Raw genomic sequence first — 24,300 nt, forward strand, 5'->3', positions numbered from 1 at the left:
AGCCTCTCCTGACCCTTCACTGAGGCAGCCTTTGGCTGAGATGCTTATCCTTATCTGATGCATATCATTTTGTTACTGGTTTATTGTATCCTTTTCTATCAACCAACCGTAGATTCTTAAGTGATGTGTTTTGTGGGTCCTGTGCCCTAGCATTGAGACATAAAGGTGATTTTAAAATATTGACCTGTATTTAGCAAACTTTTATACTCATTTAGACATTCTGAAATTTATCTGTAGATTGATTCACAAAGCATATGATCATAAATCTGTCTTAACTATTTCACTGTATAGGATTTCCAGTATAATGAACAGTATTTGAATATTGCAGACATCCTTGAGTTATTCCCAACATGAAATTCTTCAAACATCTCACCAATAAATCTAAGGGAAGCTGACTATTTATTAGTCTTTTTTTTCACATGAATAGGTGAACTGTGTCAAAGGCCTTTTATTCATTAACTGAACAATCATTGGTTGATTTTTAAAAAAATTGTGGTGAACCAATAAAAGCTAAAGTTCCTTCTAATTGTGGGCTTAACTGAATTACAGTTTTAAAATGTGGTCTTCATTGCCACTCAGTTCAATATATTTTCTAACTTCCACTTGATTTAAAAGTCATGTTTGATAGTGTATTGCCAGTTTGTTTTAGACAGGTACGATTAACTGCATCTTAGAGAACTCATCTGTCCTGGACTGACTGAAGAATTTCTGCACTTTGCCATGTTCCATTTTTCCATGGAAACAGTGCTCTGCAGTGAGCCTCTCTCTTCAACTCCACCATGTCACTGGTCTACCTGGTCTGGGAGCCTGTCAAGAAAAGGGATCGCTTTGTCATTACTTCAGTGCATTCTGACTCAGGAGATGCAGACTTTGACTTCCACCATTGGTCTTGATTGGGTCAACGCATTTCAGTGAATTTGAAACATGTATCAGATGCACATGACTTACATCCTAGTTGATTGACTCCCTGCAAGCTGAGGATTTCTATCCTCTTCCTGTCCAAAAGTGCCTGAGTTATACATTTTGTGTTCTTGAGAGCACAAACTACACAGCTAACCAGTGGGGACTACCATATGGAACCGACTGATTTTGAACCCCAGCTCACTGATCCTCATTTTTATTTTATTTTTTTAATTTCAGGGAGTCTGTGTAGTCCAGACCTGTAATGAAGGAATTGAAGAAATAATCACAAGGTATGCGTATGTGTGTATGCATGTGGGTTCCAGACCTCCTGGGCCCACTGTGAGAGAGTCTCGGGCCTGCATCCCTCTGCCTGCGGACCCAGAAGAAGCTGGCAGGTCCCAGAGATGAGCAATCCAGAGACCAGGAGGTTAAGGAAGCATTTATTGAAAACCTGTGATGTACCTCTGGCCCAGACCAAGAGGCAGAGTCAAGCCAAGGCTTCAATCAGTCACAGGAGACTGGGGGGTCTTGGGCCCGACCCCTACTCCTCACCAGTAGACTTAGCTGAGACGGGCCGTATCAAAATAGCTCCTTTATTTCCTGAAAGCCCCTTGGGCTAAGGTCGGGGTGGAGCGTGTCCTCCTGGCCTATGAGGACATCAGGCCCTGCTTGGAGTGCAGCTCCAGGTCTTTCTCCTTTTAGGGGCTTGGGACTGGCCTGCAGGAGGTTAGTGTCCAGGGTGGGACTTTACACCCATCCCCATGGCCACATGGTCCCCTCCTGCCCCATTACCACCTTGGGTGGACCCACTATGGGAAAGCCCCTCCCCATAGACCATCCTCTGAGGAGTCCCAGGTCCCCCTCCCTTGTCCTCCCGCCCCTTCCGCGGTCCCTTCAGTAGCTCTCTCTGTTCCCTGACGCCCACTTCTGGGGCTTACCACATCTCCTGGGCCAGCCTCTTCCTCTTGTGTGCTCTGGGCTTGGGCAGGGACTTGCATTCCATGCTTTTCCAGCTCTTCCTTCAGCCTGGACAGGAAGAGGTAGGATGGGGGAAGGAAGAGGAGGAAAGGGTGGAGGAGGGACAAGAGGTTTTCAAGAGTCAGAGAGACAGAAGGTGGAGAGAGGAGATACAATATCGGTCACCTTCCTGGTGGGGGTTGCGGGGACAGGGCCTCCACACGCACCTCTGCCGCTTCTGCTGCTGTTGTTGGCACTTCTGCTGCAGCTGCTGGTGGCGCTGGGCAGCAGCTGCTAGGAGCTCCTCAGCCTTCCTGTGCTCTTCCTGAAACAGCTGCCTGGGGGGGCCCAGTAGGGGGTGGTCAGCACCGGCCACTCCCTCCTCCCACCCTCTTCCCCTCCACATCTTACACTGTGGCTGCAGCCTCCTGGCTGCGGAGAAAGAGTCCCTCATCAAGGGTGGAGGGGCCCTCAGCCCCACACAGGGAACACAGCTGATGCTTCATGTCTTCCAGTGTCGCCTTGACCAGCTTCTCTGCAGCACAAAGGGGCAGGTGAGCACATGAGGGCACATGAGGTCAGATATGGGCCATCCACCTTCCCTGGTCTCACCTTCCTTGAGCAGTTGCTCCTTGCTGCTGTCCAGGGCACAAATCTCCCTTGCCAGCCGCTCTGGCCTCTGAGGGGGCAGAAAAGAGGCCTGTCCACTCCTCTTGGCTTTCCCCCATGCCTCAAAGAAGGCTATCTGGATCTTGTTTCGTACTTACTCACTATGCCTCACTTCCAACAACTCTGCCCCTCTGTGCACACCAGCTACAGTACAGCCTCAGGGCCATGGCACTGGCCATTCCCTCCCTGTGCACTTCTGTCATCCCACATCTCTGCGGTACTGCAGTGGGGATGCTCATGGATTGTTATTTACAACAGATAAACCTGCAAGCACTGTGAGTCTTGGCTGTTTTCTGGAGGATCAGGTACCGGTTTAGCTCTGCAGCTCCTCCCCACTCCCCTCTGTCCTGGTGTGACCTCCTCACTGAGCCCTTCCTTCCTAACACTCACTGTCTATTTTCTTGTTCAGTGCCTAGGATCCTCCTGGGGGACAAACACGGACTGCTTATCCTCGTTGTCTCCTTTGTGCCCGTGATGGTCCCAGACACATCCACGGACAGTGATGGAAGACTTGACCTTGGTCTCATCAGAGATCCCCCTGACCACTGAGCAGCAGGGTCACAAGGAGGTGACAAGGGACTGGATTCAGGCAATGTCGATCTTAGCACCACCAGGGCTTGCTTGGCGACTGGTTGTGGCAGGTGAGAGGAAGAAGTGACCGTTTGGGCCTGGTGCTGCTAGGGAAGATGTGGAAGGGGGAGGAGTGGCTTTGCGAGACTCACGTGGAAGTCCCAGAGGTCCTTGTGCTGGCCCATCAGATCTTCCAGCTGTTCCTCGAATGCCAACCTGGGGGCCAACCACAGGCATGAGGGGATATGGGCTGAAATCATCACCTTCACAGCCTGTTCAAGTCTGTGGTTCTTCAGGCACAGACTTTGGGGTGCTTTGCCCATGGTCTCTGCTCCACTGGGAACATCTTCACCACCTTGAACCTCCATGGCTCAGTGTAGCCAGCTTTTCTAACCCCCATCTTTGACATTATATCCCAACTACTGGCCATCCAAACCCCCTGCCTTAGATGCTAAGGTTTACCTCAGCTGTCTCTGTTTGTTCTTCTCTTCTTCAATCTGCAAGTTCAGGGCAGAAATTCTCTCCTTGCACTCCTGCAACATGGTGTGCTTCCTGGGAGAGGCGAGGCAGCCCTCAGCCATGTTCTCTTAAGCCCCAGGAGGGCACTGGGCTGGGGCTTCTGCCTCCCTCTATTGAGGCTATTTTTTCCCTCTACATTAAGGTCCTTCTCTGTAACATGTGGTAGGTAGGGAGTGACATGACCATTTGCCCCCTGGAAGTATTGTTGTCAGGTTAAGAGAGATTAATGTGGACATGGTCAGGTGAGCAAATGCACACACATCTTAGTAGCATCTCGTTTTCCCAAAGAGCTGAAATCTCAGTGTGCCAGGGCCTGGGGCCTCTGGTAACAAATGAGCTAAATCAGGAGGTGGAGAAATGGATGGACAAATCGATGGGTGGATGAAAAGATAATGGATGAATGGAGAGAGAATGGACAAATGGTTGGCTCAATGCCTAAATGAACAGACAGATGAGTGAATAGACATCCAAGGAGTATGACGAAGAGTAAAAGGCAAAAAATAAAAACCAGCTGAAGAAATTTAATTGATAATTTAGCAAATGAATGTCTTGCCATTGAGAGAGTTACCCTTAACACTACTGCCAGCTGTTGGAGCCAAAGGGGAAAGACATTCTTTGGACTCTCCATTGTTTAGAGGGAAACAATGAGAGCTGTGGGTCTCAGATTCATCTTCCTGCCTCTTTCTGCCCTACCAGAATAAAGAGGTAGTGCACAGTTAGGCTCAGCTGGAAGCTCTTACCTGTGTGCCTCACTTTCCTTTTCCTGGCAATGCAGCCGGAGGATCCTCAGGGTCTCTGTAGGGAGAGCAACAGGGCCCTATGAGAACCTGTCAACGTATCGGGTTTTGGCAGGGGGAACACAGCCAGATCATGTCAGGTCTGTGGACACCTGATTGAGCTTTAACATTTACTACATGTCTGGTGGAAGCCACAGGAGAGAGGCAAGCTGGGACAGGTTTCAAAAGGCTTCAGCTGCCATAGGGAGAGTGGGCTTCTGTGGGTTGGCAAAGGCACAAGCCTGGAGACAGGGGAGCGGCAAATACCTTGTTTTTTGCTCAAGATCTCCTTCAGGTGTACTTTCTCTCCATGCACTAGAAAACAGTGACACATTTTGGCATCAGGGACTATGCACTGCACCCTCAGGGATGGGGCTTGCTCACGGTCACATGGGAAGTTGGGCACAGCCTTGGCCCCAACCCAAATGTAAACCACTTGAGGTGAGCCCCTCCCTACCCTCTGGTGCCCACATTCCCTGTAAGCACCAAAGGGCCTTCACATTTACAGAGGGTGGCTGTGAGGGCCCTGGAGGATGCCCATGCTTTTACATGGGGAGGAGAGAAAAAATACCAACACCCATGAAGTGGGATAAGGGCTATAAAGAAACACATCAAATAGGATGGGGCATGTGACCAGATGGAGGCAGGGTGCCATCTTTAAATGGGATGATTGGGGAATGCCAGTCATCCTGTCTGGGGACATTCTAACTTAGAGCTGATGATGTGAGGAAAGAGGAACCTGTATTATCTGAGGAAGCACAGACAGCGTCTGGCAAAAGCCCTGAGGTGGGAATGAGGTTGGAGGGTGTTTCCTGAACACTCCCACAAGCAAAGAGGAGAGGGGGAGATTGGCAGGACATGAGGCTAGAGAGGGTACAGGACCCTTGGCCATGGCAAGGATGCTGATCATCTGGAATACAGGGTTAGGGGAGGCTTAAGACACTGTGGGGACATCTGGGTGACCCCCGGCTCTCTTACACGAGTCCAGTTCCTTCTGCAGGGCCTCACAGATGGTCCAGGCCTCTCCTAGGTCTTTATTGGCTTTCTTTTTTGCTTCACCAAAGAGCAGAAAAACATTGTGTGAGTGCAGCCTCTATTCTCTTGCCAACAGTGACATTTCTCATTTGCCTTCAGGTAAATCTATAGTGGCCTAGATTTTATAGAGTAGGAAACGAGGCTTCCAGCTCTCCTTGCCAGGCTCTGCTGATAGCAGGGCCAGGATCATGGGCATGTAACTATGGCAGTCGCATGCTGAAATGCCCTGTACTTAATTTAAGGCTCTGCTGTTGCTGTTGTGAATAACCAGTAACTTTGGAACAAGGGACGCTGCATTCTCACTTGGCACTGAGCCCCGCAAACCATGTAGCTGGTCCTAGCTGGCAGCCAAGGCCCCTGAACTCACCTTGCTGGACCTCATTAATCCGGTTAATCAGGACCTCAACTCGGGGCTCTAGGCTTCCCACTGCAGGGAGGAAAGGAGGTTGAGTTGACAGGGCAGGCAGAGGTGGGGCGGTTGCCAGCCTTGTGTCTCTGCTGCTTTCACGCAACACAGATCTATTGAGTACCTCCTGCAAGCAGGTGCTCTGTGGGGCCCTCACGGGGCTCACATTCTGGGTGGGCAAGACTGGGAACAGACACAATAAGATACTGAATGGGGCTGTGGTAACCGTGTTCAAGAGAAATAAAGTAGGGCAAGGGGGGCTAAAGAGCAAAGGAGTGGGAAGTGCTCCTGAGATATGGGAAGGTATCATGAGGGCCCCAAATCAAGTGGTGGGGGGGCAGGCCCTGCAGCAGTTTGGGTGGGGTTGGGAGGTAGTCAGTGCAAAGACCCATCATGAGGTGGGAACATGGCTGGCAGGAGCCTAGCGAGCAAAGAGGGAGTAGCGGGTGAGGGGGAAGGAAGGGAAGTGAAGGTGGCAACTTCTGGATCTAATGGACTGCAGTGGAGCCAGATGGGTGACCAGCGAGAGGTTTGGGACAGGGTTTTGGGAACACATTTTGCCTTCTATACCCTTTTGCTTCTTTAATTTTGAATCATGGGGCCCTATATTTAGTTTAAGTAATTAAGTTTTAAAAGAAAGAGAAGGTGAAGAGGATTATTTCCCAAATTCGTACATTGTGGGGCCTGAAATTAAACCCACATCTGCCTGGCCCCAAACCTCAGGCTGTGCCTCACACAAAGGAGACACATGACCTTTCTGCAGCTTTTGCACCATTTCCATCAAGTCTTCAATTTTCTGTGAGGACGTGTCCTGCCCTGTGGAGACAAAACCAAACATTTCAGAATCAAGCAGGGCGAGAGGCCACCCCTGGGCTGAGACTGAGGTAGGCTGAGGGCAGGTCTCCAGCCAGAGTGGTGCCCCTTCTCCTTGTCCTGAGGTGGACAGTACACTAGATGAATCGGGCTCCTCCATGGTCAGCTTTTCCCTATAAGGTAAAATTATACCAGATATCCTCTTTGTAAAACTCTGGGTGAGGGCAGGGGTGAACTCTCACTGCTGAGGCTGTTCAAAGTAAGGTCAAAGCTCCTGATATAATTCAAGAAAAAAAATGAGGGTATAAAAAACTGGAGCAAGGAGTCAAAAATCACTGTAACTGGCAGATGACATAATCTAGGAAGTTCTTAGAGAGTTTTCTACAAAACCATAAGGATTAGTAACAAAATGCATTAAGATGTTAGGTTAAAAACATACATAAATACAAACAAGCTTTCCTACATACAACCAATACTAACCCTGAAATTTCCCCATAAAATATTTCATGTTAATTTTTTATAATCACTATTGGAACCTATTTTTAACATTAAAATTAGTAGATCTAAGAAATTACTATTTATGGCATTAACATTGTGAAAGGAAAATAAATCTTTTTATAAATAAATCTTCGAAAATAAATCAATTCAAAGTCATCCCTCTGCTCACTGAGATAAATGCATATCCGATTTTGTAAAATAAATATCTGAAAATAATTCAGTCATCCTTCTTCTTACTCAGATAAATGCATATCTGATTGCCTCCTTTGGAAAGGCTAATCAGAAACTCAAAAGAATACAACCATTTGTCTTTTTATCTACTTATGACCTTGAAGCCAACCCCCCTGCTTCAAGTTGTCTCATCATTGCTTTGAGTTGTCCTACCTTTCCAGATCGAACCAATGTTCATCTTACATATGTTGATTCGTGTCTCATGTCTCCCTAAAAAGCATAAAACCAACCTGTGCTCTGACCACCCTGCCACCCTGGGCACAGGTCATCAGGACCTCCTGAGGCCGTGTCAGAGGCATGCATCCCTAACTTTGGTAAAATAAACTTCCTAAATTGGCTGAGACCTGTCTCAGATTTTTGGGTTTCACATTTTGGCAACCACAAAGGGATTCTGAGTAGAGGTGCCCCTGACCTTTGACAAATATCCTATCAGTGCTTGCTAGCAGCTTGAGCTATCTTTATGGCTCAAACTAATATGACAAGTTGCTGAGTTCTGGAAGTCCCCCGTCCAGGGAATCCCTCATTTCCCAAAATTCGCTCCAGATCCAAAGTTTATTTTTCTAATCAACTCTACTCTTTTTTTGGAGTTTTACTTGCTTCCAACAAGGAAGGCAAGTTTTCCTGCTTCCATGAAAGTTCCTTTCTGGAGTTTGAACTCGCTCCCAACAAGGAAGACAAGTTTGAGGGTTTTTTTCCTGCTTCTAAGATGATAGAGAGCAGTCTTCAGCCTAAGACCCATCCCTATGTAAGTAACTGAATTGGGGTTTGTCTTGGCTAAAGGTAAAATTAACCAGCTGGTCTTAATTTTTCCTTACCATTAGAGTGTCCAGTAACCATACAAGTTGTGTGATCATTTGTTTGTTTTGCTTAACTGGTATTTTTGTTGTTGTTGTTTCTTTCTGTTTTTGTTGTTTTGGTCCTTTTCCTATTGGGTTTGGCCAATTCTGACTTGATCAAATCCAAAGGAAAGTTCCAAATTATGTGGAACAAGGCCTCTGAAGTGGCTAAATTCCCACCAGAAAAGGGGTGGTGGGGGAAGAAAAAACAGCCAGCAAAAGGAAAAAAGGGGGGGAAGATTTTTGATTTTGACTACTTAAGGGGATTTATTTACATAACAAGGCCACCTTTTTGCTAGCCAGGCCAAACTGAAAGAGAAAGGACTGTCACCCCAACTGCAGTTCCATAGCTAAGGTTCTGTCTTGTTTTTTCCATGACAGCCTGGGTTTGGTTCCTAAATCAAGACCTTTCTGGTTTGATACTTGGTACTTCTGAAATAGCAGCTATTTGTCCTAGCTGAAATATGTTGATGAGATTTTAAAAATTTTTTAAAAAGAAACTCAAATGGTTAAAAGTCATCTTAATTAAAAGCTAACATCCAAGATATGTGTGTGTGTGTGTGTGTGTGTGTGTGTATTTAAAAGGGCTTCATTTTTCTTTTTTCTCTCTCCTAGGACCTTGTGTTTTTTGGGCAAAAGTTTTTTTTTCTTTTCAGTTGACTGAATGCTATTTTCTTCATTTAGTTCTGCTGTCTCTCCTTTCCCTTGCACGCTCTGCTGCATGAGGGACCTAAAATAGTTTATAATAGTCTGAGGTTCCTTAAAGAAAATGGAGAAGGCACCAGACTCCCTTTTGTGGAGAAAATTGTTTTTCCTTATGTATCCCCAAGAGTGTAAACACACATGTCAGCTCTCAAACTGCTTGCTTTTGTATTGTGTTACCTGATTTTTTTGTTTACTAATTATTGCAACAGAAGCTACTCCTGCATTTTTAAGGAAGAGTATATTTTAGACACTTAGAAATATTTTTTTAATGTTTTTTAAGTACACTGTAAAAGCATCCATGTGGTCGAGCCTCATAATAATTCTCCCTTTTTGGAGACCCAGGATTCAGTGTGGCCTCTTCCCAGAGCTCAGAGATCCAGTTAAAAGATAGGTAGTCACTATCTAAATAAAATTGGTCTCCTGTGATCCAACCACCTCCCACCAGGCCCCAACTCCAACATTGGGGATTACAATTCAACATATTTGGGTGAGGACACAGATCCAAACCCTATCACAGGCCAAGGCCGAGGCATGGTTGAGAAGGCTCAGAGGCACCTGACCAAAGTTTGTAACAGTTTTTATTGACAATACCAAATTACCTTCCACTGATGTATACAAGATGCCCAGTTTTTCATTTTTACCAATCACCTATGTTTCCAAATGTGTTTATCTTTGTCAACCAGATATGCAAAATTAAGGTGTCTCCTTACAAACTTTCTGATAGTAAATATCAAAAGTTTGGGTGCATCTTATTTTCTAAGACTATGTCCTAAGTAATTCTGGATATGGCTAATGGGCAAGGTGTTCATCACTATATTGTTTATAATAGTGAAAAACTGGAAGAAGCCTAAATATGCCTTAGGGGATTTGTTAAATAAATTATAGCACATACACAGGATGAAATCATTTACAGCCATTAAAAATCATGCATACATGCATAAGGCCAGGCTCAGTGGTTCACATCCATAATACCAGCACTTTTGGGAGGCTGAGGCAGGAGGACTGCTCGAGCATAGGAGTTCAAGAGCAGCCTGAGCAATGCAGCAAGACCCTATCTCTACAAATAAAAAATTTTAAAAAATTATCTGGGCATGGCGACATGCACCTGTGATTCCAGCTACTCAAGAGGCTGAGGTGGGAGAATCTCTTGAGGCCAGGAGGTCAAGGCTGCAGTGAGCAGTGATTGTACCACTGCACTCCAGCCTGGGCAACAAAGCACAATCTCGTCTCAAAAAAAAAATCAAGCATAAAATTTTGTGAAATGCTTATTTTTGAGTTTATGGAGTCCCCTCATTTTGGTCTTACCTGAAATCTTACAAAAATTACTGCTCATAAATTTTTGCATTAAGTTTTAAATTATTCAAGTAATTGGCATGTGTGAAAAAGCATGAAGAAAAAATTGAAACACCAACATTCCCTTTCCCCAGTCATTCCCCTTTCTAGTAATAACTGCAGCCAGTTAGGTGAAGACTAATAGACCTTTTACTAAAATGTATCTAGTGTCACTGACCCTAGATAACATCCCTACTTCCTTTTTAAAACAGATAGACTAAAACTGGAATCTTGTCCTTTAAATTTCTTCTGTAGCTGGTCACTATAGACTGAATGTTTGTGCCCCCATCCATAGTCCGTATGTTGAAATCCTAACCCCCTAGTGTGACTGCATTAGGAGGTGGGGCCTTTGGGAGGTGATTAGGTCATGAGAGTAGGGCCCTCAGCAATGGGATTAGTGCCCTTATAAGACCAGAGAGGTCTGCAGCAACTTCCCCAACATGAGGACACAATGAGAAGACAGAAGTCTATAGCCAGGAAGCAGGCCCCCACCAGACGCTGAATTGCACCTTGATCTTGAACTTCTAGCCTCGAAAACTGTGAGAAATAATGGCATTTCTGTTGTAGCAGTTTGAACTAAGGCACAAGTGACATTGGTTAAAACTTATCTAAATATACTAGGTTATGTGAGGAACATGGAGCCATGATACTGAAAGGCTAGCACACTGGCGGGCCAGCAGGTGCTTAATGAAAGGGATACGTTTGCGTCTGTCCTGTTCACTTGCCTTGTCCTTCGCTGGGGCTTTCACTGTGCCACATCTCACTGTAGGGATGCTTTCTGTGCTAAGCTTGTTTCAGTATTCAAACCTTCATTTTGTAAGAACACGACAGAGCACCTGCCATGGCATTCACGCAGGTAGGGCTGGAGGCAGCCACTGACGTTTGTTAATTGCAGCGTTTTAACTCAAGGGGGACAGATGATCTCAGGACAGAGTGACAAGCTGAGTGACAGCAGGAGGGACGTCACCGTACAATTCTCTCCACTTTTCTGTAAGTTTGAAAATCCTCACAAAACACCCAGAGGCACACAGTGTCCTGAAGTGGAAACGGCCAGGACAGTATCCTTTCTCTTTGTTGAGCTGCAATTTCTGGACTTCTGTACAACTCTGACCAGCTGCCTGTCCCTCCCTTCCCAGGGTGAGGTAGGAGCCACTATGGCAGGTCGGGGTCAGGGAGAAACAAACGGGGGATCTGCGTGGAGTCGGCCTCCCCCGGCTCCCCGGGGCGTCGGGATGCTGGGTGGGGGGTCCCACTGTCAAGAACCAGTTTAGTGCGACTGGGAAATCTGGTCACTTGCTGGTTCTAGGGAGAGGAATGTGGAATTAGGAATTCCCTTGGGATTGGGAGCGTCAGGAAAATGTCCTTTTTGTTTTAAGAGGTGTGTATGTAAAGTCTGTGGGACAACGGGAAGGGATGTCTTTTGACTAATTACCTAAACCAAAATTGGAGCAACTATAATAACAGTTCAATGCTTTAAGACAAAGTGGGGGGTGTGCGGGCAAGCACTCCCTCATCTTGGCCGAAATTTTTCTGAAGAAACCCGCTAAGTCTCAATCAGCAGCATCAGGACTGACAGGAAGAAGCAGCCGCCACCCCCGCCCCAACCCTGCCCCGCCTCGGCGAGGTCAGACCCTCACACACAGTTCCCTGCCTCCCACCACTACCTCCGGCCTTCTCAGCCCTGTCCATGGCTCCTGCGGTGGCCTCGGCCTTCGATGTCAGGGACCTCCCCGCCATTTCCTCTCAGCTCGCCAGCGAGGGTGCCCCGGGAGGGAGCCTCCAGTGGTGATTGGAGCAACCGCTGCTGGGGGCAGGACTCCAGGCAGCGCGCCTGCGCAATGCACTCCTGCGCGCGCCTGGAGATGTGAGGTAATTCTCCCGCAGGCCTGCCTGGCAGCTAGTGCGCATGCGTAAAGGCGCGAGGGCAACAAACGCGGCGGTAAGCCCGCCAGGGCCATGTGCGGCCGTCCAGGCTTGCGATTGGCCCGCTGCCGGGTGCCCCCGCGCATGTGCGCTGGCTTCCGAGGGGGACAGGCCCTGGTTCTGGAGGCCCTCCCCACCAACGAGCAGTACGCATGTGTAGCGCCGAAGCTTCCTGTGAAGTGTGCGTGTCTGACGGATGACTCCACAAGGCGCTGTGGCCCCGGTAGCCTCATGAGGTTGCGGCTCTGCGGGACCACACCGCCGCGGGAGTGCACGGGCCCCAGCGAGTGAAATCTCCGGCAGCCCCCGCCGGGCCCGCTGTTCCTGCGCGCGCAGAGGAGCGTAGCCTGCCCCTAGGCCGCGTTCCCGTGAGCTCCATGCCCACAGTGGCCGAGGCCGGCCACAAGCCCACGGTCCCTTCTGCACGGTCCCTGCCGCGCTGGGGACACCGTGGAGGCCCAGAGGGCCCTGGGAGGAGGGAGGAGGAGCCGAGGCTTTCTGGAGAACCCAGCCCTTCACCGGCCAGGGGAGGACGCGATGCATCGCGACTGGTTGTGAAGAGCCAGGGGAAGAACTTTACCATGCAGGTGAGTGGGAGACCTCAGAACACCTGCCTGTCCTAAACACGAAGCCTCGAATCCTAACCTGTAAAAGGTTACCTTAGGGTTTAGGGTTAGGGCTACAGATTAGAGCTAGGGATTAAGGTTAGAGTTAGGGTTGGGGTTGGGGTTTGTGTTAGGGTTGGGATTAGGGTTTAGGGGCTAGAAGTTAGTTTTGGGGTTAGGAGTGGGGTTAGAATTAGGGTTTGGGGTTAGTGTTAGGGGTAGGGGAAGGATTGGGGTAGGATTAGGGTTGGGCTAGGGTCGGGGTAGGGGTAGGGTTTTACGGTTAGGGTCAGGGTTTTAGTGTTGGGGTTAGGGTATTAGGGTTAGGGTTTGGGATTAGGGTTTGGGGGCTAGGGGATTAGGGTCAGGGGTAGCGGTTAGGGTTTGGGATTTGGCTAAGGTTTGTAAGGGTTAGGGGTTAGGGTTTTAGGGTAGGGGATAGGGGTTAGGGTTACATGTTGGGGTTGGGATTAGGGTTAGGGGTTACAGTTTAGGGTAAGGGGTTAGAGTTAAGGGTTAGGGTTAGCATTAGGAGTTATAGTTGGGTTAAGGGTTAGGGCTTAGGCTTAGTGTTGTTATGGTTAGGGTTAGCTTCAGGGTTCGGTGTCAGGGGTTAGGGGTGGGGTAGTGGTAGGTGTAGGGGTAGCGTTGCGGGTTACGGTTTGTGGTTACGGTTCGGGTTAGGGTTTTAGGGGTTGGGGTAGGTTCGAGTTTGGGTTCGGGGGCTAGGTTTATGGCTAGCATTAGGGTTAGGGGTTAGGTGTAGGAGTAGGGGTTGAGGTTATGAGTTGAGGTTAGGGTTAGGGGTCAGGGGTCCAGTCAAGGGTTGGGGTTGGATTTAGGGGTTAGGGCTAGAATTAGGGGTTAGGGTTAGGGGTTTGTGTTGGGGTTGGGTTGGAGGCTTGGGTTCAGGGTCAAGTTTAGGGTTGGGGCTAGGGCTTAGGGTTATGGGTTAGTGTTAGTGGTTAGGGTTAAGGTTTAGGCCTAGGGTTTAGTGCTTGAGGTAGGGGTAGGTGTTAGGGTTTAGGGTTAGGGGTTAGGGTTAAGGGTTAGTGTTTTGCGTTAGTGGTTAGGGTTAAGGGTTATGGTTAAGGGTCAGCGTTAGGGTCAGGGGTTAGGGGTAGGGGTTGTGCTTAGTTTTAGGGTTAGTGTTCCTCGATGGACGGTTTTCCTGCTTGGGAATGTTCCTGGGCTGTGAGATCCACTCTTCTGGGCAGGTGGTTAGCACCTAACGTTTTCCCCTCACTTCCCCCCAAATTCTTAAGTCCTTTGGTCCATTTCATTACTTCTTTTGGGGAGGGCCTGATTCCTCAGGGCCTCAGTGGCAGAACCAGCCTGCGGTCACCTCCCTGCCCATGGGTTACCTGGGCAGGCGAGGGGAGCTCGGGTGGCTTGGGTTCCTGGCCTTGGCACCTCCCTTTGGGCGGCGCTGGAGCGTGGCTGGGCTGTTGGTACAGGAGCCACAGGCCACTGCCTTTTTGGCTGAGGGGACCCTAACATCCTGGAGCGGGTGGGGCAGGGCCCATGGTCTCCTCTAGGTGGGAGGTGGGAGGCTGAGGCAGCGTGGGCAGGCAGGTGGATGGCGAGGCGGCATGGGCAGGACGGTGGATGGCGGGTCCACAGGGACAGCCACCAGCTCCTGCACCCACTGGGACTCCAAGACTGTGGGCAAGGGAGGAAGGGGGAGCCCAGGCCGGAGGATCCTGGGGGACGGTGCGGCCTGGGGGCCAGATGTGGTCCCCGAGCCCAGCCAGACCTAGGGCCGCAGCAGCCCCAGGGCACCGAGGGCGCCACCCAGCCCGACACAGAGGCACAGGCCACGCATGGGTCCAGCGCCTGAAGTCCGCATACAGTAGCTGTAGATGCCGAGCCAGTCCTGTTGCCTCCGGGAACCCAGTCCTCCTCGTCCTCCAGGCTGCATTCCCCGGGTCCCACGGCCCTTCTCCAGCCTGAGCCCGCCGCCCCGGCCGCAGCCATGCGCAGGGAGGAGCCCGGGGCACCATAGCACAGCGCCGGCCTCACACACACCCTCGAGGCCCCTCTCGAGCCCCCGCGGAGCCCTCCGCGGCCGCACGCAGAGGAAGGCGGCTGCCCGTAGCAGAGCCCAGCCATTCGCGGGTGCCCAGTTCATCTTCATGGGGCTAAACCTGCGGGAAGAGAGGGAAAGGGCCCTTAGTTTCCATGGAGATCGGGTGCCCAGGGGCGGAGGGCTCAGGGCTGGAGAGCAGAGGGACCCTCGTCTTTTGTGGGATCAGGGTGCCCCCAGCATCTTGGAGGCCCACTGAGGCCTGGGGGGCGTGGTTTAACCTCTAGCATCAGGGACTTAGGCCTAGGGGAGGCGCTGGGAAGTGGCGGGTGGGGCAGGAGGGTTCTGCACCTGAAGGTTGTGCACCTGGATTGGGGGCGTAGAAGCGGGGCAGGAGCGCCGCGTTGGGAGCGTCCAGGCCTGGGGGGGCGTCCAGGCCCTGGGCTGGGGGTGCCGGCCTGGGGAAGGGAGCTCTGCACGCGTTGCTGGGATGTGGGGGGCGGGGGGAGGCGGCATGGGGGGAGGGGCATTGTGTTTGGAGGATGCCGTAGCGGGGACCAAGAGCTGGCTCAGATCGGGGTCTGGAGCGGGGACGGGCCGTGCCTGGGCCTGCTGCCCACCTTTGGGGCCAAAGCCTGGGTGCGGGCCTTGCGGATGCTACGGAGGACAAGCGGCTGCTGACACCGTGCGGACTCCGCCCCAGCAGACCCGTACCCCAGGGACAGTCCCTTTTGCGCGTGCCTCGTGCTCCATGCCGTCCCCGGCTGCCTAGTTCAGCAGCTGGCTGGGGGCGGGACGGGGTGGAGTTGTGGGGCCGCGTCCAGACACGGCTGTGCGGGCGACGGCTGCATCCCCTCCCCGCGCCGCCCCTCGCTCCCGGCCCCGTACCCGCCCCAGCCTCCTGGCCTTACCCGCCACGGGCCTCGGTTGGAACCGCGCGCTGGAGTATCCCTCCCTGAGGCCGCGGCCGAGCGGGAAGGAGCGGGCGGGCGGCGGCACGGACACTCAGCCGGAGCGCGGAGCCGCGGTGGCTGGGTTTTGCGCGAGGCCTCTGCCCTGGGATTGGGGCGGGCAGTCGCGGAGGCGCATCCCCGGTGAGCCGGTGGGAGGGGAAAAGGACGTCGCGTCCCCCATCCTTGCGGCCTCCCGTCCTCCGTCACCAGCCCCCTCCGTCTCCTGCATCACAAGGCCCCGTCCCCGCGGTCCCCCATGACCCCCGCACCCGGCCCCGCTCCACCCGCCGTGCTTCCTGCCCCTCCACACCCTCGTCCCCACCCGGGCCCGTCCCCCTGTGAGCCCTGGTGCCCTGGGATGAGGGCCGAGGTCCTGAGCGGAGAGGGTGCTTGTACCAGCCCCATGGTGGCTCGAGCCCACCCTGTGGCCCCTCCTGTGGCAGGTGCGGTTTCTCCACCGGTTGTCAGCTGCGGGGCCGGGCGGAGACCTCCTCAACCTCCGGCCTTGTTTCAGGGAGGATGGGGTCGACCCTTGCGATCCCCAGAGGCCCCCCATGGCTCCTCCTGGGCTGGCTGTCTTCCTCCTGTGGGTTCTGATGCCACCTGGGCCGACGGCGTCTTCCCAGCCCAGGGCGGCCGCGCCTCCGGTGAGTTTCAGCTGTGGGCGCGCGGCCAGCTCCGAGCCTGGCTCCAGGTGCAGCACCGGCCTGGGACCTCTGCTGTCCCGCGTAGGGGTGCCCTGCAAATATGTGATGAATAAGTGAAGAAATACGTTCTATCTTCTAACTTGCCGGATGTTAGAAGGAAACCAAGCTTATGCTTCTCATTTATAGCTACCGTTAAGGATTGGACAGAAGCTTAGCTTTTTGGGTGAGACGGACAACAGTGTTTTTAGAACCTTTGGCAAGGAAGAGCTGGAAAGAACATGTATTTGAAAGTGACTGACAGGTCTTCTGGCCCTAGGGGGCCACCTGAGCAGGTCCACCCAGCTTCCCTCCAAGACAGAAAATAAATTAACAAGGAGAGCAGGAAGGGCCCCGGCAGACTCCAGACGGGAGGGGGTGCTGCCCATCAGGCAGAAGGAGCTTGGAAGGGAGGGGCCGTGGCCATGGGACGTGGAGGTGGAAGTGGGGGTCATCATAGGTCTGCACACTCTGGTTGAGTCCCCCTTCCCGGTCACACACAGAACAGCCAGCAGTGAGCTGCTTACCCCAAGGAGTCAAGGGGGTTCTTGGGCAACCCCTGGTGCTGGAGCCGGCAGTGGACAGCACCACAGCCAGACCTTGCTTATTTTTGGCTCATGAGGAACATCTGTGACCGTTCCCTCCCCTGGCCCTGGGAGGGGATGTGTGACCTCCACTCAAGACAGCCATGCAGCTTCTCCGGCTGCGGGCGGGGAGGGCATGTTTCCCAGCACAGGCCCAGGACTGCCAGCTGAGAGGCTGGGAGGGGCCCCTCACCCCTAGACTCTGCGTGTGAAGCCAAGCGTGGAGCCTCACAGGGAATCTGAGATGGGAGCCAGTGAGATGGGGGCAGGACCCAGAGGGGAGAAGAGGTCCTGGGGATGCTGTGGATCTGGATCCAGTGTGCGGGAGCTGAGGTTCCGGAGTGAAACACTGCCTTTCATGGAAGCATGTCTTCCTGTCACCCATCGGCTTCATTGTAAAGGATGAAAATGTATCAGACATTCAAGGAGAGCTGAATCACATAAAAGAAAGACCAGGCAAAGAAACAGAAAATAAATGGATTGAGAAATTTGAATGACTCAGAGGAAAATTAAAACAAAACAAAACTCCAATCCATGGACTCAGATTAGGGAGATATATAATAAGAACAGGAAACTGTGAAGATGAAATAAGACAAAAAAGACAGTTTTGAGATTAAAAAGTTACTGCAAAAAAAAAAAAAACAACAGAAGGATGGAATTGTATATTTAAGGAAATGTTTCTGGCAAAAAGGCAGCAAATATGAAAGAAAAGGGGATAGACCCAGGGGATCCATTTTGGGCTCTAACATCTAACAGTTGTTCCAAGGCCGAGAACACAGAATGGGAAAAGCAAGGGGGAGGCGGTGCTCCAGCTGATTTTATGATTCCAGAAGCCTTCTATCTTAAGATGTATAGGATGTATCTTAGGGTGTAGAAGAGAAGTGCAAGAGAAACATTTAGGCTGTTTTATGTTTGAGTAGAGACATGAAAGTTTTAAATAAAGCAGGAGCAAAATGAGTCCAGCGGTGCATCAGAAAGCAAATCACCACGATCAGGTCAGGTTCAGGGTGGTTTTATATCATAACATATGTCAGTGTGCTTTACCTATTAGTGGACCAAAGGCGAAAAATACGGTTTTCTGCAGAGAAAGACAAAGCATTTGATTTCAATCAACATTCGTTTGTGGTGAAACATGTTGAGAAAACTCATCATAGAAATGAAATGTTTTCTTTGATGAAGGCTAATCTCAGAAGACATACGTAGTGGAGAGCTTTTAAATGTATTTTTAAAAATACGAACCAATGAAAAGATTGCCTACTTTCACCACTTCTGTTTAACACAGCATTGGCAGAGCTGCCACCAAGAAGAACACAGCACGTTGAAGGCACGGTGGCTCCTGAAGCTGCAGCCCTGAGACCTGATTGTACCATGGAAGGTGGGGTGGCTCCTGCAGCTGTAGCCCTGAGACCTGATTCCACCACAAGTGCTGCAGCTGGCAGAGGCCACAGGACATAGGCATAGCTGGTGAAACCTGCAACTGGGGTGTCGGGGGCTCCTGGGAGAGCCTCTGTCCCCCCTAAGGAGAGGGGCTGCGCAGAACCTGTGTGCTATTGTCCTTTCCCCCTTTTTCCTGCTGGGAGTGGGACTTGGTGCCGAGGGTGGCTCCTGCCGTCGGAAGACCCCAGGATGCTGGGTCAGCGGCTAGGCGGGTGGAGGGTGGGGTTGTCCCCGGCACACGGCGGTGCTGCTCTGCCACTCTGCACTGCTGGGTGTCTCACATCTCATCCCTGTATTAAGCAGGTACTCCCTAGACTTGCAGCCAGATGTATACCTTTGATTTAAAAGATGGTAGAATTTCTCTACCAGAACAAAAAATAGCTTTAAAAAATATAAGATAAAAAGCCATTCATAGTCTGGCATGATGGCTCATGCCTGTAATCCTAGCACTTTGGGAGGCCAAGTCGGGCAGATCACCTGAGGCCAGGAGTTCAGGACCAGACTGGTCAAAATGGTGAAACCCCATCTCTACTAAAATTACAAAAATTAGCTAGTCATGGTGGTACGTGCCTGTAATCCCAGCTACACGGGAGGCTGAGGCACGAGAATCACTTTAACCCAGGAGGTGGAGGTTGCAGTGAGCTGAGATTGCGCCACTGCACTCCAGCCTGGGTGACAGAGCAAGACTCCTCCAAAAAAAAAAAAAAAAAAAAAGCCATTCACCACAGTCCACAATGTAAAAGACCTCTATGAAGAACATCAAAAAGTTATTAAAGAATATAAAAGAAAATCTGCATAAATGGAGGATGCACAGGATATTGTGAAGGTGACAGTTCACCACAAATTGATCCATAAATTTAATGAAATTACAATAAAAATTTTTGCGTAATTTTTAAAAGACTGTTATGAACTGAACCGTGTCTCCCTCAAATTCATGCATTGAAGTCCCAACCCCTAATACTGAGGGGGTGGGTGCATTTGGAAATAGGACCTTAAAGAGGTGACTAAGGTTAAATGAGGTGAGGTGAGCTTGATGTCGTTAACAAGAGGAACTTAGGACCCAGACACCCACTGTGGGATGGCCCTTTGAAGACGTAGGGAGAAGATGGTGTCTACAAGCCAAGAAGAGAGGCTGCAGAAGAAACCAACCCTGCCAAACTGTGAGAAAACAAATTTTTGTTGTTTAAGCCACCCTGTCTGTGGCACTTTGTTATGATAGTAACAAAATAGCACAGAACCAAAAAGTTTCTAAAGTCTATATGGAAAAATAAATGCCTAAAATAACTATTAACAAAATAATTTTGAAAAAGATCAAAGAAGAGTAACTCACCATGTCATATTAAGACGTTGTAGAAAGCCATAATAATAAAACAACCAAGTCTTTGCAAGGATTAGACAGAGACCAACACGAGAACAAGGATACCATTAAGAAACTCATGTAGGAACCTGTCCATGTCTACAGGAATAAAAGAAGATTGAGAATTTTGGAAGAGAATGGGAAACTAAAAGGACAAAAAGGAAAGTCTAGAATCAAAAAATACATTTTAAAACACAGAAGATTAGACATGGCTAGAGAGAGAATTAGTAACCTGGAAGATCAAAATATCCAGAAAAAAAAAGGGAGGCAGAGGGTAAACTGTAAAAAGGCCTGCAATGCCATGTAATAGAAGCAATGGAAGAAGAGAATGAGGTAGGTGTAATATTTAAGGAAATAATCACCAATCAGTTCCAAAAACTGATGAAAGAAATTAAATCATGAATTCTAGAGGCATTACAAACTCCAAGTGCAATAAATACAAAAAAAAGCCTACCTAGGTAAGACAGCTTTAAACCAAACAAACTCCAGAAGTAGGGGAAACTCAAATTACCTGCAAAAGAGTAAAAGTAAGACTGGCAGCTGGCTTCTCAACAGAAAGAGGCAGTGGGTGACAAAGCAGAAATGCAGTTTGTCAAGTCCCTGTCCCAGTGTCACAGAGCTGACTGTGAAGGGTGGTTAGAAGCTAAGAGGCAGCAGATTAATAATTGGCATAGATAAAAAAGTTACCATGCAAATACTAAAAAGAAGCCAGTGTAGCTGTATTAATGCCAGACAAAGTAGACTTTGTGACCTAAAGGTTGAGATAAAAGCACTACTAGGGACAAAGAATAATGCCTCTTAGTGATGAAAGGTTAAATTTACCAAGATGATAAAACATTTCTAAATCTGTATGCACTTCATGACATAACCTCAAAATATACAAAACAAAAATAGTAAGAAAGGAGATTTAGAGTGAAAACTCATTGACATAAATTTAAAACTCACACACAACACCACGCATCTGTTGAGTACCTCTCTCTCCAAGGACACATGCTGAATGCATCACACTGGGTGGCTGTGATGAGGAAGGTGGGATTGGGGCATGGAAAAACCGTGAAATCAAGTGAGAGATACCTCCCCACAACCAGGTGCCACAGCCCAATAGGAAGAGACGTGCTCGGTCAACTTAGTTTCTGCCCTCAAGCACCAGAGAGAAAAGGCAGAGAAACCAAGTAAGGGCACGTTGTCTATTCATTAGACCCATCGAGTTTTCAATAAAAGGACACAAAATGACATTCCTGTTTCTGAGTAAAGGGGGCACCTGTGTGTTTGGTGGTGCTGCCTGGATGTGCCAGAGCCCTTTGCTCACCTGGCCTCAGGCTCTGCTCTGAGGAGCTGGGACCTCATGGCAAGGAGACCATCCCTCTGGGCCTGGAGGACTGGGCAGAGTGGCTGGCGTCCATAGCAGCTGTTCATTCGAGAGGGTCAGGGGAGAGGCCGTGAGAGGGGGCTTCTTGTGAGCTCCAGGCCCAGCTTCTCCTGGGCTGGAGGCTCCCAGCTGCCGTGGCGAGGAGCTGTCCTGGCAGTGCTGAGGCCCAGGTCTGGCATCTCTGCCCCTCCACTGCTCAAGGAGATGCTTGCCTGTGGCCACTCTGTGCTCTTGGCAACTCTGGGTGATATGGGCGAGGGCAGGACTTGCTGACTGCCCTGGTGGGAGAGGGCTGTGGCTGCCTTGGGTGGTCACCAGTGTCTGTGAGCACAGGGAAGGAGGAAGAGGGATTGGGCAGCTCTCCCTCCTGCAGCTCTAAAGGCGAAGGGCCTGGAGGAGTTTGGCCAGGGCCTCCCTGATGTTGCAGTTCCCCAGGCAGTAGATGATGGGTTTGAGCAGAGGGATCCCAACCAAGTAGACCCCTGACACCAGCTTGATGAGGTTAGAGGAGCCGCCACCCCAGGTGGGAGACACAGGTGGGGAAGGCCTTTAGCTGCTGGGCCTTTCTGGAATCCTCAGCAATCTGGCCAGGATGTGGGTGTAGGAGACCGTGGTTGCCTGCAGGGAAGCCGCAAGGATCACCTGGGCTGCCTGAGTCCGCATTTCTATGGTAGTGGTGCTGGAGCAAGAGAGCCATAGTGGGGGTGGGATATCACGGAAGTGGTTGAGGACATCGGGGCTGCGGAGCCTCAGGCTGGAGTTGAGAGCCATGGACACAAAGGAGGCTGGGAAGCTGCTGAGCTGGGCGCTGATGGCCAGGTGCAGGCAGAGCCAGGTGCATGGAGTCCATGATGGGCTGGGTAGTGCAGCAGGTGGCAGATGACCGGGTGCCAGACACAGTCCATGTTGGCCAGGAGGACGCACTCAGAGGAGCTGAGTGAGAGGAAGAGGAGCAGCCAGGTGAGGTGCCCCGAGAAGGAGATAGATGGTCCTCGCTCGTGCTAGTAGTCCAGCCAACAGCTTCGGGACGGTGACCGAGGTGTACAGGGTCTCCAGCACCGAGAGTTTGGCCCGGAAGAGGTGTGTGGATATGTGCAGGTGGTGGCTGGCTCTGATGGTCCCCATGACAGCCAGGTCCTCTAGGATGGCCACCACATAGATGACGAGGAGTGACCAAATAGCAGCCCTTGAAGATGGCGCAGCTCTGGGAAGCCCAGAAAAACAAACTCTGTCACCACAGTATTACTGGAATTGTACATGGCCCTCCTGGTCAGGCAAGTCACTTCTGAGCACTCCAGAACAGTGGGGAGACTAGGCTGTGGTGTGTGATGGGGTCAACAGGCCTGCTCCACTGGTGAGAGCTAGGTAAGAGCACTGTAAGCCCTCCTGGGATCTTAGGGCAGGGGCTCAGGCTCACAGACTGTCCCACCATGCACCTTTGGGACCTGCTGCAATACTTATCTGTCATCCCCACCTCTCAGCCCAACATGCCCACTTACCCAGAGCTAACGCCTGGCCAAGGGGCCTTGGGACCTGTACACACTCATATGATCAGGTATACCCCCTCTTACACCTATACACCCTGAGGTGCATAATCTTCCCTGCCCCAACACACAGGTACATGGCCAGGTGCACACATATACACTCAGTGCACGTCCCTCCCCAGGTGCACACACACCCTGGTGTACACACATGCACCCAAGTGAACACCCCCAGATGTACACACACAGTGCAAGGGAAGACCCATTCTGCCTGGCGTGCCTTCTCGGGGCTGTGTGCCTTGGGGCCCTTCCTGGACCTCAACCCTGCTGGCCCCCAGGGGCCAGGGGCACCCTGTAGGGGTGAACAAAGCTTCCAGGGCTTTTGCACAGGGGAGGGAGGCTCCTCCCCACCTTTTAGGTCCTGACATCTTTATCTTGTACTTTCTGAGCCAGCAAATGGGCGGACGAGGGAAGGGCGGGAGCTGTCCACTCAGAGCCTCCAATGGGTCTGTGTGGCGTGGGGTTTTGGTTCCTGGACTTCCCTGCAGTTGGGTGTCTGAGGGCAGGATGGGGGTTGGAGGGTGAGCTCGGACAGTGGTGGGAGAAGGAGCTCTGCAGGCCTGTGCAGCAGCTCCTCTGGGAGGTCCCCGCCCCTCTCAGGGGATGTAAGCCCCAGACCCCTACCTCGCACTCTGCCTCTGGGTCTGTCTGCGCCTGGGCAGTGGCCGGGTCCCCGTGGACAAGTGGAATTCCCGGGTGACCCTTGACCCAGCCTTCTACCACCCCTTCCTCACCGGCGCTCGGGGGTCGGAGCTGGCGGCTGCTCCAGGCCCACCTGGTGAGGCGACTTCAGAGACCCCCACCCATGGCGGGGGCGAGGACGGAGCGCTGGGGGGGCGCCACTGGGCAGCCTCAGGAGACGAATGGGCCCTGCCCTGGGTGCAGCGTGGGCGGCTGCGGGGAGGGGCTGGGCCGACGAAGGCTCAGCACTGAGGACCCTCTGCAGCGCCCCCGTCCACCCCCCCCAGCCCCCCAGCGCCCCGAGCGACGTGGACCAGCCAGCGAGGCACCTTGGGGCTCAGGGCTGGGGCCCTGGGTGCATCCGCGCAGCCTCCCCGAGGTCTTTGCGTGGAGACCAAGGTCACGGCGGGCCCTGCCTCCCTCGCAGGTGCGTCTCCCCCAGCCCCGCCTCTACCTGCCTCCGCTGGTGGTTCTTATTCGGTTCCTTTGTGACCTTGCCCTCCCCACCCCCTGTCTGCTCCCCATCCTGGAAGTCTCTCATTGCAAATTTTCCCTCCGATGGGACTGCCAGAGCGATTTGTAAGGTGCTCTGCAGGCCCATGGAGGGACCCGCTGAGCTGGGAGGCCTCCCCACGCTCTGCTCAGCCGCAAATAGAGCTTTCCATGCAAACTTCCCTCCCGGTGCCCTCACCCCGGGGATGCCAACCTGGGACGGGTCGCAGACTCGAGGCCCTTCCCTTGAGGGTGGGGGCTGCTGAATGCTACCCAGTAGGCTGCCTTTGGAACACCCATTTCATTTATTTTTCGATGCATGGCATTTATTCATCTATTTATAAAATAATACAAAGAGCACATGAACCTCCCCTCAGCACAGGACATAGACAGTTACTA

General features: G+C 51.4%; 1 protein-coding gene, 1 long non-coding RNA gene and 1 pseudogene across 14 annotated transcripts in view; all 3 read right to left on the reverse strand.

Moving 5' to 3' along the window:
• Positions 1 to 432: 432 nt before the first annotated feature.
• SYCE1 (synaptonemal complex central element protein 1) lies at positions 433 to 12,123 on the reverse strand. Of its 13 annotated transcripts, none has more exons than XM_063780392.1 (14): positions 11,912 to 12,085; positions 6,589 to 6,651; positions 5,797 to 5,856; positions 5,373 to 5,447; positions 4,662 to 4,709; positions 4,359 to 4,413; positions 3,562 to 3,651; positions 3,252 to 3,315; positions 2,473 to 2,539; positions 2,272 to 2,395; positions 2,088 to 2,198; positions 1,842 to 1,929; positions 1,456 to 1,620; positions 433 to 807 (listed from the first exon to the last, which is right to left on the reverse strand). In XM_063780392.1, the coding sequence occupies exons 1-13, from the start codon at positions 11,985 to 11,987 to the stop codon at positions 1,483 to 1,485; spliced, it is 1,059 nt and encodes a 352-aa protein (XP_063636462.1). In that variant the 5' UTR covers positions 11,988 to 12,085; the 3' UTR covers positions 433 to 807; positions 1,456 to 1,482.
• Positions 12,124 to 14,443: 2,320 nt separating this feature from the next.
• LOC107966890 (shadow of prion protein-like) lies at positions 14,444 to 15,309 on the reverse strand (annotated as a pseudogene).
• A 1,088-nt stretch (positions 15,310 to 16,397) lies between these two features.
• The window catches only part of LOC107976215 (uncharacterized), a 97,841-nt gene continuing 89,938 nt past the window's right edge, over positions 16,398 to 24,300 (reverse strand). The window contains exons 6-7 of the long non-coding RNA XR_008537521.2: positions 21,128 to 22,391; positions 16,398 to 16,496 (exon numbers count right to left, since the gene is read on the reverse strand). This is a non-coding gene — a long non-coding RNA (uncharacterized LOC107976215). The remainder of the gene's footprint in view (positions 16,497 to 21,127; positions 22,392 to 24,300) is intronic.

This window comes from Pan troglodytes, chromosome 8 (assembly GCF_028858775.2).
Source record: "Pan troglodytes isolate AG18354 chromosome 8, NHGRI_mPanTro3-v2.0_pri, whole genome shotgun sequence".
NCBI classification, from domain to species: Eukaryota; Metazoa; Chordata; class Mammalia; order Primates; family Hominidae; genus Pan; species Pan troglodytes.